Source organism: Citrus sinensis, chromosome 2 (genome assembly GCF_022201045.2).
Source record: "Citrus sinensis cultivar Valencia sweet orange chromosome 2, DVS_A1.0, whole genome shotgun sequence".
NCBI lineage: Eukaryota > Viridiplantae > Streptophyta > Magnoliopsida > Sapindales > Rutaceae > Citrus > Citrus sinensis.
In genome coordinates, this window is record NC_068557.1 from 9774985 (window position 1) to 9788850 (window position 13866).

A 13866-nucleotide genomic window follows, 5' to 3' on the forward strand; every position below is an offset into this window, starting at 1 on the left:
TCACCCTTTCATGAAACTGACAATCATTAAAAATACCTTCAACTTATTATAAATTTCAACTTATCTCTATTTTTGTGCACAAGATAAAGAAAAAAAATTAGGTCAGCTGATGATTTTTTTTATCTTCTTAATAAAATGAAAGTAGTTAAACTTTATAATAATTTAGAATGTATTTTAAAGATTGTCATTTTGTGAGAGGATAATTCGAACATAAAAATCTTCTATTTATTAACCTCTTTATCTTTCAAATATCCGAATTTAAATGATCAATCAAATGAAACTAATTAAAAATAATTACTTCTCAAAAAAAATTAAAAATAATTAACCAAATCTCTAAGAGAATGGAAGAATAGTGGAGATTTTACAAAATAGACCCACGCACACCTTTTCTATTTTTCTTTTAATTTCTTTTTGCTTTCAATAAACATGCACCCCCAATCTCATGCCACGCACAAATTAAATTTATACTCTTTCAATAGCCGTCGCATCTGTAATATCTAATCTAGCTCTTAGCTGATCTGGTCCGACCCCATAACGTGGATTCATCTAGAACATCACACCACCATACGAACATATGCTATATAGAGGATAAATTTGGGGCCCAAAATGAGAAGTGTTGCACCCATTGACAACTTTGATATAGAAATATTTACCTTTGACCCTTCTTTTTTCCTTGTTGTAAAAGGCCAAATCATCGCACCACTATCTCAATTTTCAACCTTTTGATTGTGGTTGTTAAGCTTTAATTTACAGATTTTAAATGGTACCCTTTGATGTTAATATGGAATATGTTTAAATAATTAAGAAGTAAAGTTGAATTTTCAATGTATTGGAAAAAGTTAAATATATTGAAACATCATCATATGGGACAACCATATGATACGATCTTCAAAATTCTTTAGAAGTTATAATTTTAAACTACCCATTAAAAAAATTAACCTTCGTTTCACTCCAAACAGAAGTTGGGTCATTCACTTTTAAATTTGGATATTTAATGACATAACATAATCTTTGAATCAGGAATGTTTCTTATAGGGAAGGTACATTAATATAAACTTTAGTGATAATTGCATACTATATTCTGGGCGATTGAATTTGCCCGAACAAACCCTACCTCGCCACGTCTAAGATTAAAAACATTGCCAACCAAATTCAATCTTTAATACCGCATGCTTTGCACATCCTCGGGGCGTGTTTGGTAGGCTGCACAAACCTGGACCAGACTACACAGCAAAAACAATCAATGCTTGTTGAACAAGCCAAACTCAGCCATAAGTTTGACCTTGACCATTCTTTACTCCACTAGCTCGCACTAGGGTTGGTAATAGGATGGGACTAGTCAAAATTTGCCGATCTTGGTTTTGTTGCAAATAGTAAATTTAACTTAAATTTGGACAAAAATATGTTTAAATTCCTTTTCGATCGGAATTTCAAATTGTCTCAGATAACGTGAGTTTTCTATCATACGTTATAAATTTTATCACAAACAATATTTCATATACTTATAACTAACATGTCATACGCTTGTGACGACACACACATATATAATTTATTGAAACGAGTTGTCATACACATATGATCAACATATTAGAGATATAATTCCTTAAATTGAATTATCATACTTTTCTAAAAACTTAAATTTCGAGTCAGTCGAGATCTCGATTGAGATTTTCAAACATTTTAAATTTCAACATGTATAGTAAATTGGGACAAAATTTTATCTCGAATCATGACCCAAATGGGCTAGGATCTCAAATCTTGATCAAAATTTAGAAAATTTTATCAATGCTAGCTCACACCCATTTAGGGTGGGTAAATTTAGGTTCAGATTAACTCGATCGGGTTTTTAAATTAATTGAGTTGGGAAAAATAATCTAAACTTGTAATTCGATCCATTCCAACTTGGATATAATTCGAATCTGATCGAAAATTTGTGTCACAGATGATTTGTGTGTGCATGGTATTTTGGATTGGAGTAAGTTTGACTTGAGCTGGTCATAATTCAATCCAATCGAGTTGAAGTCTCGAACCCAAAATTTTCAAATCGGGTCGGTTACTGTCCCCCCAGCATCCACCCCTAAGCCTTCGCTCTTTGTGGGGATATTTATCCTATCCCATGCAGCCAATAACAAGAATTTTAATGGTATCAAACGTTACTTAAATGAAAATAATAAATTACTTGCTGTTGACTATCACCGGTAGTGGCTGCCGGTTGTGATTTTAATTTTTATCGATAAAATCAAAAGAAAAATATAACATTATAAACAAAAAATAAATACCAAAGACAAACCAGAAACTTACTTGAAAGACACAAAACAACCCATGACATGGTTTGGGGCCCAAGCTTTGGGCCATAAATCTTAGCATTCTTGGGCCAGTAAAGGGCACAATAGCAAAACCCAACCTTCATTTTAGATTCAAATCCGAACTGCTCCCCGAAACAACACTATTCCTTTCCTCGCTTCCACTCTCTTCTCCACAACCGCTAGACAAGTTCAAAATTGAATTCACCAGAAACAACGAAACGAAAACGAACCGAAAGCTGAAAACTCAAAATCGATATCGATAATTCATGGCGATGGTTCTAGACGCAAACTTCGAATCAGAGTTCCCGCACTGGGCTTCGGTTCGTCGTCGTTTTCGCCCCGATTCTCCCTTCTTTGCTTCCGGCAACATTGAACGCGAACTTCTCGCTAAACAGGTCCTCTTTCCCCACTTTCTTTTTTTATTCGAGGCATTTTTTCTTATCTTTTTTTTCTAAGTAATAATCATTTGATATATATATTTTTTTCAATTTACAGGTTGCTTTGGATTTCAGTGAAGATGAAAAGTACCAACTTGAGAATATGGTAACCGAGGATGGCAGGTACTATTACTTACTTGTAATAGTTTAACCTTTTTTTTCTTTTTTTGTGTGTGTTTCTTGTGTTAGGTTATGGATCTTATTATTCATTATTATCCAGAAATTGGATGTTTGATTAAGAATCAAGGTTTATAAATGTGTCTCTTTACGAGTTTATTCAAATTGTCCTTAATTGATGCTTGAACAGGCGAGTCTGCTGTCCTATTGTTGGTTGTAATGCACGATTGAGATCTTTAGAGGAGTTTGAAGATCATTACAATGCCCGGCATACTGCATCCTGTTCTGTGTGTTGCAGAGTTTATCCAACATCGCGTTTGCTGAGCATACATGTATCCGAAGCTCATGATTCTTTCTTTCAGGCAAAGGTTGCACGTGGCTATCCCATGGTAATTTTTTTTGTCCACTTAAGTTTGTGTCGTGAAGCAATGACTAAATCGTGTATGGTTATTTTTTATTGTGGATTTAAAACATGGCGGAATCTTTTCGGTTGCTAAGAAATGGTACTTTGTGCAGTTTCAAGTTTCTATAACAAGTCACATTTCCTTTTTATCCTACATCATTTGGCATTTCTGACTTGAACTTGTTTGTGCATTACTTGAGAAATTCCACAGATATGACCATCTATTTTACTGATAGCTTTTGCTAGAATAGATGGCCTTTCTGTTAATAACGTGATTACTGATTCTTAGAACCCGAATCAATGATCTTAATTGGCTAGATCTATGAATAATACTCATTTTGTGGTTCGAGTCTGTCGGCATCTGCTTGAGTTTTGTCTTCTTGATTTTATTTGAGATACAACATATTGCTGCATGTTTGTGTGTAACAGTATGAATGCTTGGTTGAAGGCTGTGGGTTGAAGTTCAAGAACTACAAAAGTCGGCAACAGCATCTGGTGGACAAGCACAAGTTCCCTACTTCATTTGAGTTCTTCAAAAAGGCCCACCCATCCAAGAAACAGAGACAGAAGAACCAACGTAAACAAGCTTTACAAAAGAAGGAAGCTTCAAGTTCGATGGAAGTAGAAGATGAAACCATCAATGGTCTTGTTTCTGCTGTCTCTAAATTAAGCACTTCGGACTCCACTCCTTCGTCTGTTAGCTTTGGTCGTCGCCACACTCGTGGCTTGACCCTTGTCCCTCGAGCTGTTCAACGCGAAAGAAAACCAGACTCCACCTCAATGCAAACAAAAAGATAGCCAGCATGCATACGCTGATTGAATCTGGACCACTACACATGCTTCAGTATTTTCCTGCAGTACCAATTCTCATGTCTTGTGCAGACTGCAATGAGCTTTGAACAGATTATGAGTTGCCGAAAGATGGTGCATCCCTTGAAATTTCCCATCGACCCTTGGAGTTGAATCACTTCCGACTAGCTGACAACTTGTTTCGAAGCCCACTTTTCTTATTTTATTGATCATATATTATTACCTATGAATTAAAAATGTTAATGTAGTGATGATCATTTTATTAATATATTTCTATGTTATTCTTTGAAAGAAATCTTGTTTTTCGCTTGATGTTAATTCTTCCTTTTGAATAGTGATGTAAGTAATTTCAAATGATATTCCGTGAATGTTTTGATTAACTAAAAAAATATTACTCATACGCCACATGATCTGGGATATAATGCTCAATCATTGCAAAGTTTTGAAATCATATCATAAATCTGATTTCACATGATGCCGAACAAGGAAGGTTTCAAATTGGTTGTCTTTGAATTTCATCCACAAAAAACAAAATTGAAGAATCGGAGGAAGCATTCAAACAGTTAACGAAACGACATCGTTCTGAATAAGGGTATTTTGGTCAAATAATAGGGAAAGATAGTTGACATCATCTTTGGCAGCTTATTTAACAACAGCCGGTTGCGCTAAATTCATAGATCTACAAATTCGCTTCATTGAAGGAGAAAACGAAAATGGACGCCATCGACAACGTCTTCGATCCGCTCAGAGATTTCGCAAAAGACAGCTTGCGTCTCGTCAAGAGGTGTCACAAGCCCGATCGCAAAGGTACATGTCATAATAATTTCGAATTTATTGTTTTATTTTTTTTCTGATTTAATCTGCCGGTATATTGACTTGCAATTTATTTTGAAATTTCGCAGAATTCACGAAGGTTGCGTTCCGTACGGCGATCGGATTCGTTGTCATGGGATTCGTAGGTTTCTTCGTCAAGTTGATCTTCATCCCTATCAACAATATTATTGTTGGATCTGGATAAGGTACAAGTCCATTGTTTTAATTTATGATTGAAATATTCTCTTGCCTTGTGTGTATGTTTACAATTTGATAGCGAGTTAAGCTTTAGGTTTAATTTGGACATGAAATGCATATTGAATTAGTTTTTAAGGTGATTAATCTTTATCATCAATGTATAATTCACTAATCTTATGTATGTATTCAAATCTTATTAATAGGAGCCATTGACTACGAACTCCAGTTTTTTCTACATGATTTGTGAATTTTCGGTTTGTGGATTTTTTTATTTTATTTTTAGGATACAGTCTTGGATGAAAAAATCAGTCACATTTGTGACATCTTTGATTGGATGTTTAAATGGCTCAAGATGTATAGATTATTCTGGTACATCAAAGACGTTGCATTACTTTTCTGGTTTTTTGAGCTGGTGTTGCAATGAAACAGAGGGTTCTTGTTTTTCTCATCTGGGACACTGTTGAAACTAGGAGGATGTTGTTCTGTTCTTTGATTGAAAATGCAAGCAACTTATGTGTAGTCCTATAGCGAGCATCCACTTATTTGCAAATAGAAATAAAGAAATGTGTAAATGTAGTACATTCAATGTCAAAACATGTTGAACGACAGCCAATAAAATGTGGGCAAACTATATACAACAGGCAGGTTTGATGTCTCACGAAGATGCATGGGTTCTTTCTTTCAAATTTATTTGTCCCTGTTGCTGAATTTTAGCATATTTGGTGTATATTTTAAAATTTTCTTTTATGCTTTTGTATGTGCTTAACTTGCCTACAAAATTTAGCAATAGTTGTGCATTGATCTTGAATGTTCTGAGTGACTGCTTTTGCAATTGATGTGCTACTTGTGATGTTGCTTACCGTGGGATGTTAATTGACTAGAATTTTGAAGCTTATGTGCACTTTGAGAAATTATATCTATAGTTTTTTTCTTCATAGACACACTACTGAAGAAAAGTCATTAAGAGGATGAGGACCATAATCAAATTCAAATTTTGCTGGTTATTGACTATGGATTAATATGCATTTGGAATGCAATACTAACTGTTGTCATACATTCATTAAAGACTAATGAATTCCTTGTGAAATTGCAGGCTGCAGAGTTGCTGGCTTTGATGATGGAAGTTATCAGCAGATTGATTCACACCCTTCAACGAAGGAATGAGTTAACCCGTTTAGAATTTTATTAGACAGTACCTCAAATATGCCTTGAATCTTTTTGAATTAGACTTTATATTTGCTTTTAAGTTGACTTACTCCGGAAATATTTTACTTTTGTCGAAAATTAGTTTGTTCTTACAGATTGGAACTTGCTACGTTAAATCATTTTGTTTACTTTAGACCCCTTTACTTTAGCACTTGCAAATGCTCCACTTGAAAGCCTGCAATTTTTGTTCCAACTAACGATGAACTCAGTTAAATAATAAGGGGATCAATTCAAGGCGTCGGAGAGGAGCGCTGTGTTCGAAAATCAGAAGGAAATACATCACCGCAGTCAACTTTGTTAATTTAGAATGCAAACCGCCAAATTCTAATTCTACGATACTTGCCAGTAGCGGTCATGGAACTGAAAAGTTGGGCAATGTTTATTCAAAAATTCAAAATCACCGGTGACTTTTGAATCAGAGAAGCCATTAATTAAAGAAATCCTATTTCCATTGTGTGACGATAATGGGAAAAAAAAATTCAATAAGATACAAGAACTAACAAGTCGAAAAATAATGGGCAGCACTTCAGACTTAGCAATTGGGAAGGCCATCAGCAGCATCATCGAGAGCAGAAGCAAGCACCAGCTGAGGTTGAGCCAAATAAGCTTCCTTTCTAGCCTTCTTTTTCTCCCGCTGCAACCTGAAGTACTCTCGCTTCCTTGCTCTGTAACTGTTGGGATTCTCAGGCTGCACTTCTCTTGGGTAAACACTTATCTAAAAATCACACAAATCCATGTTCAATTCTACTACCAATACAATTCAAGATGGCATTCACTTGAGCATTTTCACAAACAGTTTGTTATTGCAAAATATTTCACCTGCTTCCTGTCAGGCCCAAACTTCTCAAATTTGACTAGTCCATCAATCAAAGAGAATATTGTATGGTCCTTGCCAAGCCCCACATTTTTCCCTGGATGGAACTGAAAATTTCACTTCAGGTTAAAATCACATAGTTACTAAAACGCACAAATTTAATTTTTTTTTAAAAAAAAATTTTAATATAAGAAAAGGAATTTAGGGTGAAAACCTTGGTGCCACGCTGGCGGACGATAATTGCGCCGGGCTTGGCGACCTGGTCACCGAAAATCTTGACGCCGAGCCGCTGTCCCCGCGAATCACGGCCGTTCTTTGTGCTACCGGCTCCCTTCTTGTGTGCAGATTCGATAGTTAAGGGTAACGGCGACGTTGGTGGGAGGGAAACGGTGACGGATTTGGGACACACGGTGAAATCGCCTTTGAGGAAGGAGGAGGAAGAGCTTGAAGATAAAGAGAGACCCTTAAACGAGCCGATTAGGCTCGCACTCATTGAAGCTGTTGCCATTTTTCTTCTCTCGGTTTAATGGTGGAAATGAAAATATTTCGAAAAAGACGGATAAACGAGTGAGGCGCTTATCTTAAGGGTCGTTCGGTTCAGTTTCACCACTGGCCACTTCAGCAATCAAGTCAAGTCATTCGGAATGGCGGGCCCTGCCTATGTGGAAGTAGAATTACGTCATTCCAAAATTTCGTTTATTGGCTGGTGGATTAATGTAACTAAATTTGTGTTAGATTTTTTTTTGAAAAAAATTATTAACTACTTAATGAATGACATTTTAATAATATGATATTACATATAATATTATTTAGAGTAAATTTAAAATAAAATTTTGAAGGCCTATTAATATTCGTTATAATATTTTCTAACAATTCAAATAATAATTTTATCTCAATTGTTAATTAGTACTCACCCAATAGAAAATAAATTTTATTATAAATAAAATTACTTTTTATTTTTGTATTTTATAAAGTGTCGACGCACACCTTTAAAATGTTGGAAATGTATTTTTTTAAAGTTTTTATAAATATTGTTTTATATATTTTATCTCACACTTGAAATAATTTTGTTTGGATGTAGAAATCTTGGCTGCTAAATAAAAATAAAACTACAATGCTTTTCTGTTGCAGTTCTATGTATCAAGAAATGAATTCTTAAAAAAGAAATTGTTATTACTATTTATTTTTTTTTATAAAGATGTCAAGATCTGTATAATTTAACTGACTTGTGTATTGTGGTTGAGTATATGTATTGTTGATATAGGGTTTTGGGTCAGCTTGTTCGCGACCATAATTCTTCCTCAACACTTCAATTTGTAGTTGGTAAGGGATAACTTCACATTGCTCCTTTTTGACTAGCAAGACTTTAAAGCTTGCAACTTCTCATCGGCACACTCCTACACACAGAAAACCAGCTAGAGAACGTCGAAGGTTTTCCCGGCGTAAACCCTCCGACGCTCAAATCAGCAATCTGGGCTTACTTAGGAAAAACTTTGCCACTGTTCTCGTGGCTTTTTACTGTAATGTTTATTCCTTAGATTCCCGAGAACTCTTCCCCCCAAGAACCCAAAAAAAGAATCTCAAAAATGAAATTTTCTTTTAATAGGTTCAATGTTTAAGGGTCCAACCCTTTTACCTTCTTTGGAGGCCCCTTTTATAGCCCTCCTGAGAATGTTGTAATTGTGGCTGAGTGAGCCTTGTGCCTGGATTCTCAAAAAGTAACACATGTTTTGATAACTGTCATTGATTAGGTCTTCGGCCTTGGCCCCAATAGAAGGTCTCTTCGGTGTCGAACAAAGGACTCCTGCTCATGGACGTTATATAGCTCCTCGCCCACAAGAAAGAAATCCTTGTTCGAGTGCAGCTTGTGGCGTCGTTATATACCCCAAACACCGGTCCCTCAGTTTCTGGTGTTGATAATGCAATGGATCAATATTAGAAACTTGGTAGTTCTATTTTGTTCGGGACACACTTTGACTTCTTGGTGTTAAAAGGAGGAGCTGTTCATTTTACCCTTTAAGCTGCTAACAGTTGTTTACTCGAAGAGTCGTGTCGTCATTAAATGCGGGTGATGTGGCAGGAATCTATCTATTCATTCAAAATTTAAACTAACAGTTATAAAACTCTCAGGTGTGTGCTGTTAAATGACCATTACCTAAGGGTTTCCGATTCCCTTGGGAACCCTAATCTTCGAAGGAAAATTCCTTCCTTTCGCCCTCCGGTGATCAAACTATCTGCCTCCACCGAAGATTAAGTCACTTTTTCTATATCTGTTCTAGTATGCTTCTGTTTTAGGTACTATTTTCCTTACTCCAATTTTGGATATTTATCATTTTTTTTTTGGGTTGATAGGAATTTAATTGTATCTTTTTGGATATCGTTTAAGGAATGTCAAAAGGCAAGGAAAAGGTAATTGAGATTGACGATGATGAACCGAATTTCTTGCCTAGACTGCTCATAGAGCCCATTTTCGACATCAGGTTCCCCTTAGAGCTAGTAGGTCATTCTAGTGTTAGGAATAGTGCTAGGAGAATGTCTCCTGAGATTTCTACATCATCTAGCAAAATTAATGACAACGAATCTTCTAGCTCATAGGGAACCTTGAGTGGGTACGTAGGTGAAGAGTCTGATGAAGTGTCTTCACCAGAGGTAGCTCGACCAGAGAAGAAGAGAAAATTAAGTGATAGAACTCTGGCTGAGTATTACCTTATTGATTTCATGACTTGCACGACCACAACAGATGACCTTAGAGAGCTTCGAAACATTTACAAGATTCCTGATGATATAAACTTTAGGATCACTGAGAAAAAAGATACCTCTATCCGACTTCCCAGGGGTTATATTACTTTATTCTCAAAGAGTTTTAAATTACGAATGAGGCTTCCCTTGCAGCCTTACTTTATGAAGATGCTTGGTAGATTACATTTATCTCCGGGTCAGCTTAACCCCAACGGATGGAGAGTACTTTCTGGTCTGTTCATACTGTGGAACAGGTGTGGTGAAAGTGAATCTACAATTGATGAGGTCAAGCACTTGTACCAGTTAAAGAGCAGCCCTAAAGACATCGGTTGGTACTATTTCATGTCAAGTACCAAGACTAGGAAACCTATAACTGACCTCCGAACAGGTGGTGGGAATTAGAAGAGCAAGTTTTTTTTTTTTTTTTGCTGGGGGTCCATGGGGTCAGGCAGCTCCAACTCATGGTGGGAATGTCCATGTCCCCTCTCGTTTCTCAATTCTAGGTTGCCTGCTCGTTTAAGGTGTATTGCACCACCAGTCGATAAAATGACTAAATTATTTCTAACAGAGCCTCTGATTATACTGTAGGTTCCTAGAGCATCCACTATAGCGTAAAGGGCGAATTGAGATTGCGTTAGCAAATTCTTGCTCGTATAGAGATCAGATGAGTACTTGCAACCTGGTTGATTCTCACTTAGTGCCTAACGCCTATGCTATGGAGGACGCCGTGATTGGGGCTTTAAACAAAAAATCCCCTCATTTTGGTGGCGCTAAGGGGGGATCACAGCAAGGAGGCTCTTTCAGAGAAGCGCCTCAGCACCATAGGGAAAACTTTCGCTCTGAAAACCCTACCACCTTCTTCTCCTCCTAGAGCAAGCGAAGCCATTGGAGTTACAGGTAGTGCTGGTCTTGCAACTTCTCCTCATTCAGCAGGGTCCAAGCCTCGTCCACCCGATGATTAACCAGAGTATTTGGTCCCTTATATCAATGAGTTTGTTAGGCTCGTGAAGACCAAAATTTTGGAGGACTTTGATGGCAGTACGCTCAAGGAGTTGGTTGGGGCTATTCAATTCGGTACCTTTCAACTGAGTTGCATGGCTACCTACTACAAAGCGAAGGTTGGTCATTATGATCGTAAGATATAGGATGATATTCAGTCAGCAAAAACAAAGCTGAAATCACCGAGAAGAAAAGCAGGAGACCTCAACCTTAAGAACATAAAGCTAGTGAAGTAAGTATCTCTTGCAGAGGCTAATGCGATTACCCTTGAAAAAGAGTTGAGCAAGGCTAAGGACGATTCAGAGATCCAAAAAGCTTCTCATGAGTCTCAGCTGGAGTCGCTCCGTACCTCGCACAAGACTCTAATCGAGACTTTAGAGAGGAAAGTTGATGACAACTACAACGAAAGGCTCAGGCATTCCTATCGGTGCATCATGGCTGTTCTCGGAGGGCAACACCCCGATTTGAAAATGGACGAGCTTGCTGCTGGTGTAACTGAATACATGAATGAGGAGGCAACTAAAAAAGGTGGAGAGGAAATAGGGCCAAACACAATTGAGGAGGCGACTTCCCCATCTCTCCTTGCTCTTATTGATGTTGCTGAAGCAAGCATTCCCCCAGGTGCAACTGGCGAGACTCTTCCATCTCCCCTATTTGACAATCTAACAGAAGTAGATCTTCTCATAAATCCACTATGAACGTACCACAAGCTTATTTTGTAAACATTGTATTCCAAGTTTTGTAATTGTTTGCTCTTGTCACTAGATTGTTAATGAATAACTTTAGTTTGTTTACTTTATACAATTTTCGTTATTTACTGCAGATAGACCACTTTAATCTTATGTCCTGCATTGAGCACGATCAACGATTCTATCAGACAAATAATGATTTGTTCGCATCGTCTGGTCGAGCTGACTTATCCAAATTCAGATGCCTGCTTAAGCAAATCATGTCCAACTTGGCTTCTGCTCTCGCCTACGAGGAGGCTTTGAGACTTGAAGCCTTTATTTGACTTGGAAATTTTTTTTGAATATTTGATCATCTGCTCGTCGTCGCTCAGGTCGAGTAGATTTCGGCAATCTTGGCTTTTGGTTTTGCTCTCGAACAAGCTTTGAGACTTGTAGCCTTTATTTGACTTAGAATATTTTTTTAATATTTGATCGTCTGCTCGCCATCGTTTGGTGGATTAGATTTTGAAAAACTTGGCCTCTGGTCTTGCCCTAGAGCAGGCTTCAAGTCTAACTCAGAAATGTTTTTGAATATTTGATCGACTGCTCCCTGTCTTTTGGTCCAGCAGATTTCGGCAATCTTGGCTTCTGGTCTCGCTCTCGAACAAGCTTTGAGACTTGAAGCCTTTATTGCTTTGGAAAATTTTTAAGCTTTCTGGATAAACTTCCTCAAACCTTCATTAAGCGTAATTTTTGAAATACAAGAAGCAAAACCAAATACAAGGAGTAAAGCAAATATAAGACATTACTAGCTTAATTCATTCCAAAGAGACCTTACTGGAAATATTTTTTTAGATGCTTGGCATGCCACGGCCTTTTCATCTCGTGACCATCCACGCGGGCAAGTCTATAAGCACCTGGTCTAGCAACTTGCAGGACTCTGTATGGCCTTTCATAATTGGGATCAAGCACACTTTGGGCTGGATCTCTAGTGTTTTGGTTAACCTTTCTGAGTACCCAATCGCCTACCCTAAATTACCTCACTCGTACCTTTTGATTATAGTAGCGGGCTACCCTTTGCTAGTAAGCGGCTATCCTTTCCAATCTCAGCTCTCTCTTCTCGGCTAACAAGTCCTTATTCAAGCAGATCTGCTCATTATTCTCATACTTGTTAAAGTGACCAGTTCAGTGCATGGTTATTCCTATGTTTGCTGGCACAACTGCTTCATGCCCAAAGGCCTGAGTGAACATGGTTTCTCCAGTGGCCATCTTATGCGAGGTCTTATATGCCTACAGCATGCCTGAGAACTCGTCAACCCATGTACCCTTCTTTTCTCTCAATCTCGTCTTCATAAACTTCTTTATGACTTTGTTGGCCACTTCTACTTGTTCGTTAGACTGTAGGTGTGTGGGTGAGCAGAACTTTAGATTTATCCCGAGGTTCTAACAAAACTTCATGAAGTTGTGATTGTCGACCTGCTTGTCATTGTCTGTTATCAAGGCGTATGGAATTCCATAGTGGCAAATGATATTTCTTCATACGAAATCTGTTATTTTTTTTCTCTTACTGAGTTCTTCTATTTCAACCCACTTAGTGAAATACCACTTAGTGAAATAGTCTATTGCCACGACAGTGTATATGGCAACTCCCCGCCCTTTTGGCAAATACCTAATTAGGTCAATTCTCTATTGAGCAAATGGCCAAGGCGAGAACATTATGGTGAGCTTTTCGGGTGGTTGCGCCGGGAGACAGTTAAAATTCTAGCAGCTTTTGCAAGTCCTGGTTTTTTTCCTGAGAATCTTTGGGCATCGTAGGCCAGAAGTATCCTTGCTTTAGAGCTTTGAGAGCAAGGGATCTATCTCCTGGGTGATTTCTACAGACCCCTTCATGTATTTTCCTCAATATATAGTCTGCCTCTTCTTTATCCAGACATCTAGAAAATGGCAAGGTGTACCCTCGTCGATATAGCACCTCATCAATTAGTGTATACGTAGTTGTTTGACTCTTGATTTTTCGAGCCCGTACTTTATCTGTTGGTAATATTCTGTCCCAGATGTTTGAGACGATGAGGTCCATCCGCGAGCTGTTTTGATCTATTCGCATAATCTCTTGGTCTAGTTTGGTATTAGGATTGGCTTTTACTTCCACAAGAATCGACTTTGACATTTTTACGTCTGCTGTGGTAGTCAGGATGTCAGAATCTGCACTATATCTACTAACTCAAACTTTCCGATCATTTGTTTGGCTTTCCTCAAGTACAACTCAATTTTCTCATCTTGTAGTTAAAACCTTTCGCTGATGAAGTTGGCAACCAGTTGTGAATATATTCGAACTTTCACCATGTTACCCGCAAAG

General features: G+C 37.6%; 3 protein-coding genes across 3 annotated transcripts; 2 read left to right on the forward strand and 1 right to left on the reverse strand.

The window, feature by feature from the left end:
* Positions 1 to 2422: 2422 nt before the first annotated feature.
* Positions 2423 to 4385, forward strand: LOC102612534 (uncharacterized). The gene is made up of 4 exons (XM_006470015.3): positions 2423 to 2701; positions 2802 to 2866; positions 3051 to 3249; positions 3693 to 4385. The coding sequence occupies exons 1-4, from the start codon at positions 2573 to 2575 to the stop codon at positions 4059 to 4061; spliced, it is 762 nt and encodes a 253-aa protein (XP_006470078.1). The 5' UTR covers positions 2423 to 2572; the 3' UTR covers positions 4062 to 4385.
* Positions 4386 to 4712: 327 nt separating this feature from the next.
* Positions 4713 to 6423, forward strand: LOC102612236 (protein transport protein Sec61 subunit gamma). Its single transcript, XM_006470014.4, has 3 exons — positions 4713 to 4880; positions 4976 to 5092; positions 6178 to 6423. The coding sequence occupies exons 1-2, from the start codon at positions 4787 to 4789 to the stop codon at positions 5089 to 5091; spliced, it is 210 nt and encodes a 69-aa protein (XP_006470077.1). The 5' UTR covers positions 4713 to 4786; the 3' UTR covers position 5092; positions 6178 to 6423.
* Positions 6424 to 6645: 222 nt separating this feature from the next.
* On the reverse strand, positions 6646 to 7777 carry LOC102611937 (50S ribosomal protein L27, chloroplastic). The gene is made up of 3 exons (XM_006470013.4): positions 7319 to 7777; positions 7110 to 7211; positions 6646 to 7005 (listed from the first exon to the last, which is right to left on the reverse strand). The coding sequence occupies exons 1-3, from the start codon at positions 7610 to 7612 to the stop codon at positions 6823 to 6825; spliced, it is 579 nt and encodes a 192-aa protein (XP_006470076.1). The 5' UTR covers positions 7613 to 7777; the 3' UTR covers positions 6646 to 6822.
* Positions 7778 to 13866: the final 6089 nt, after the last annotated feature.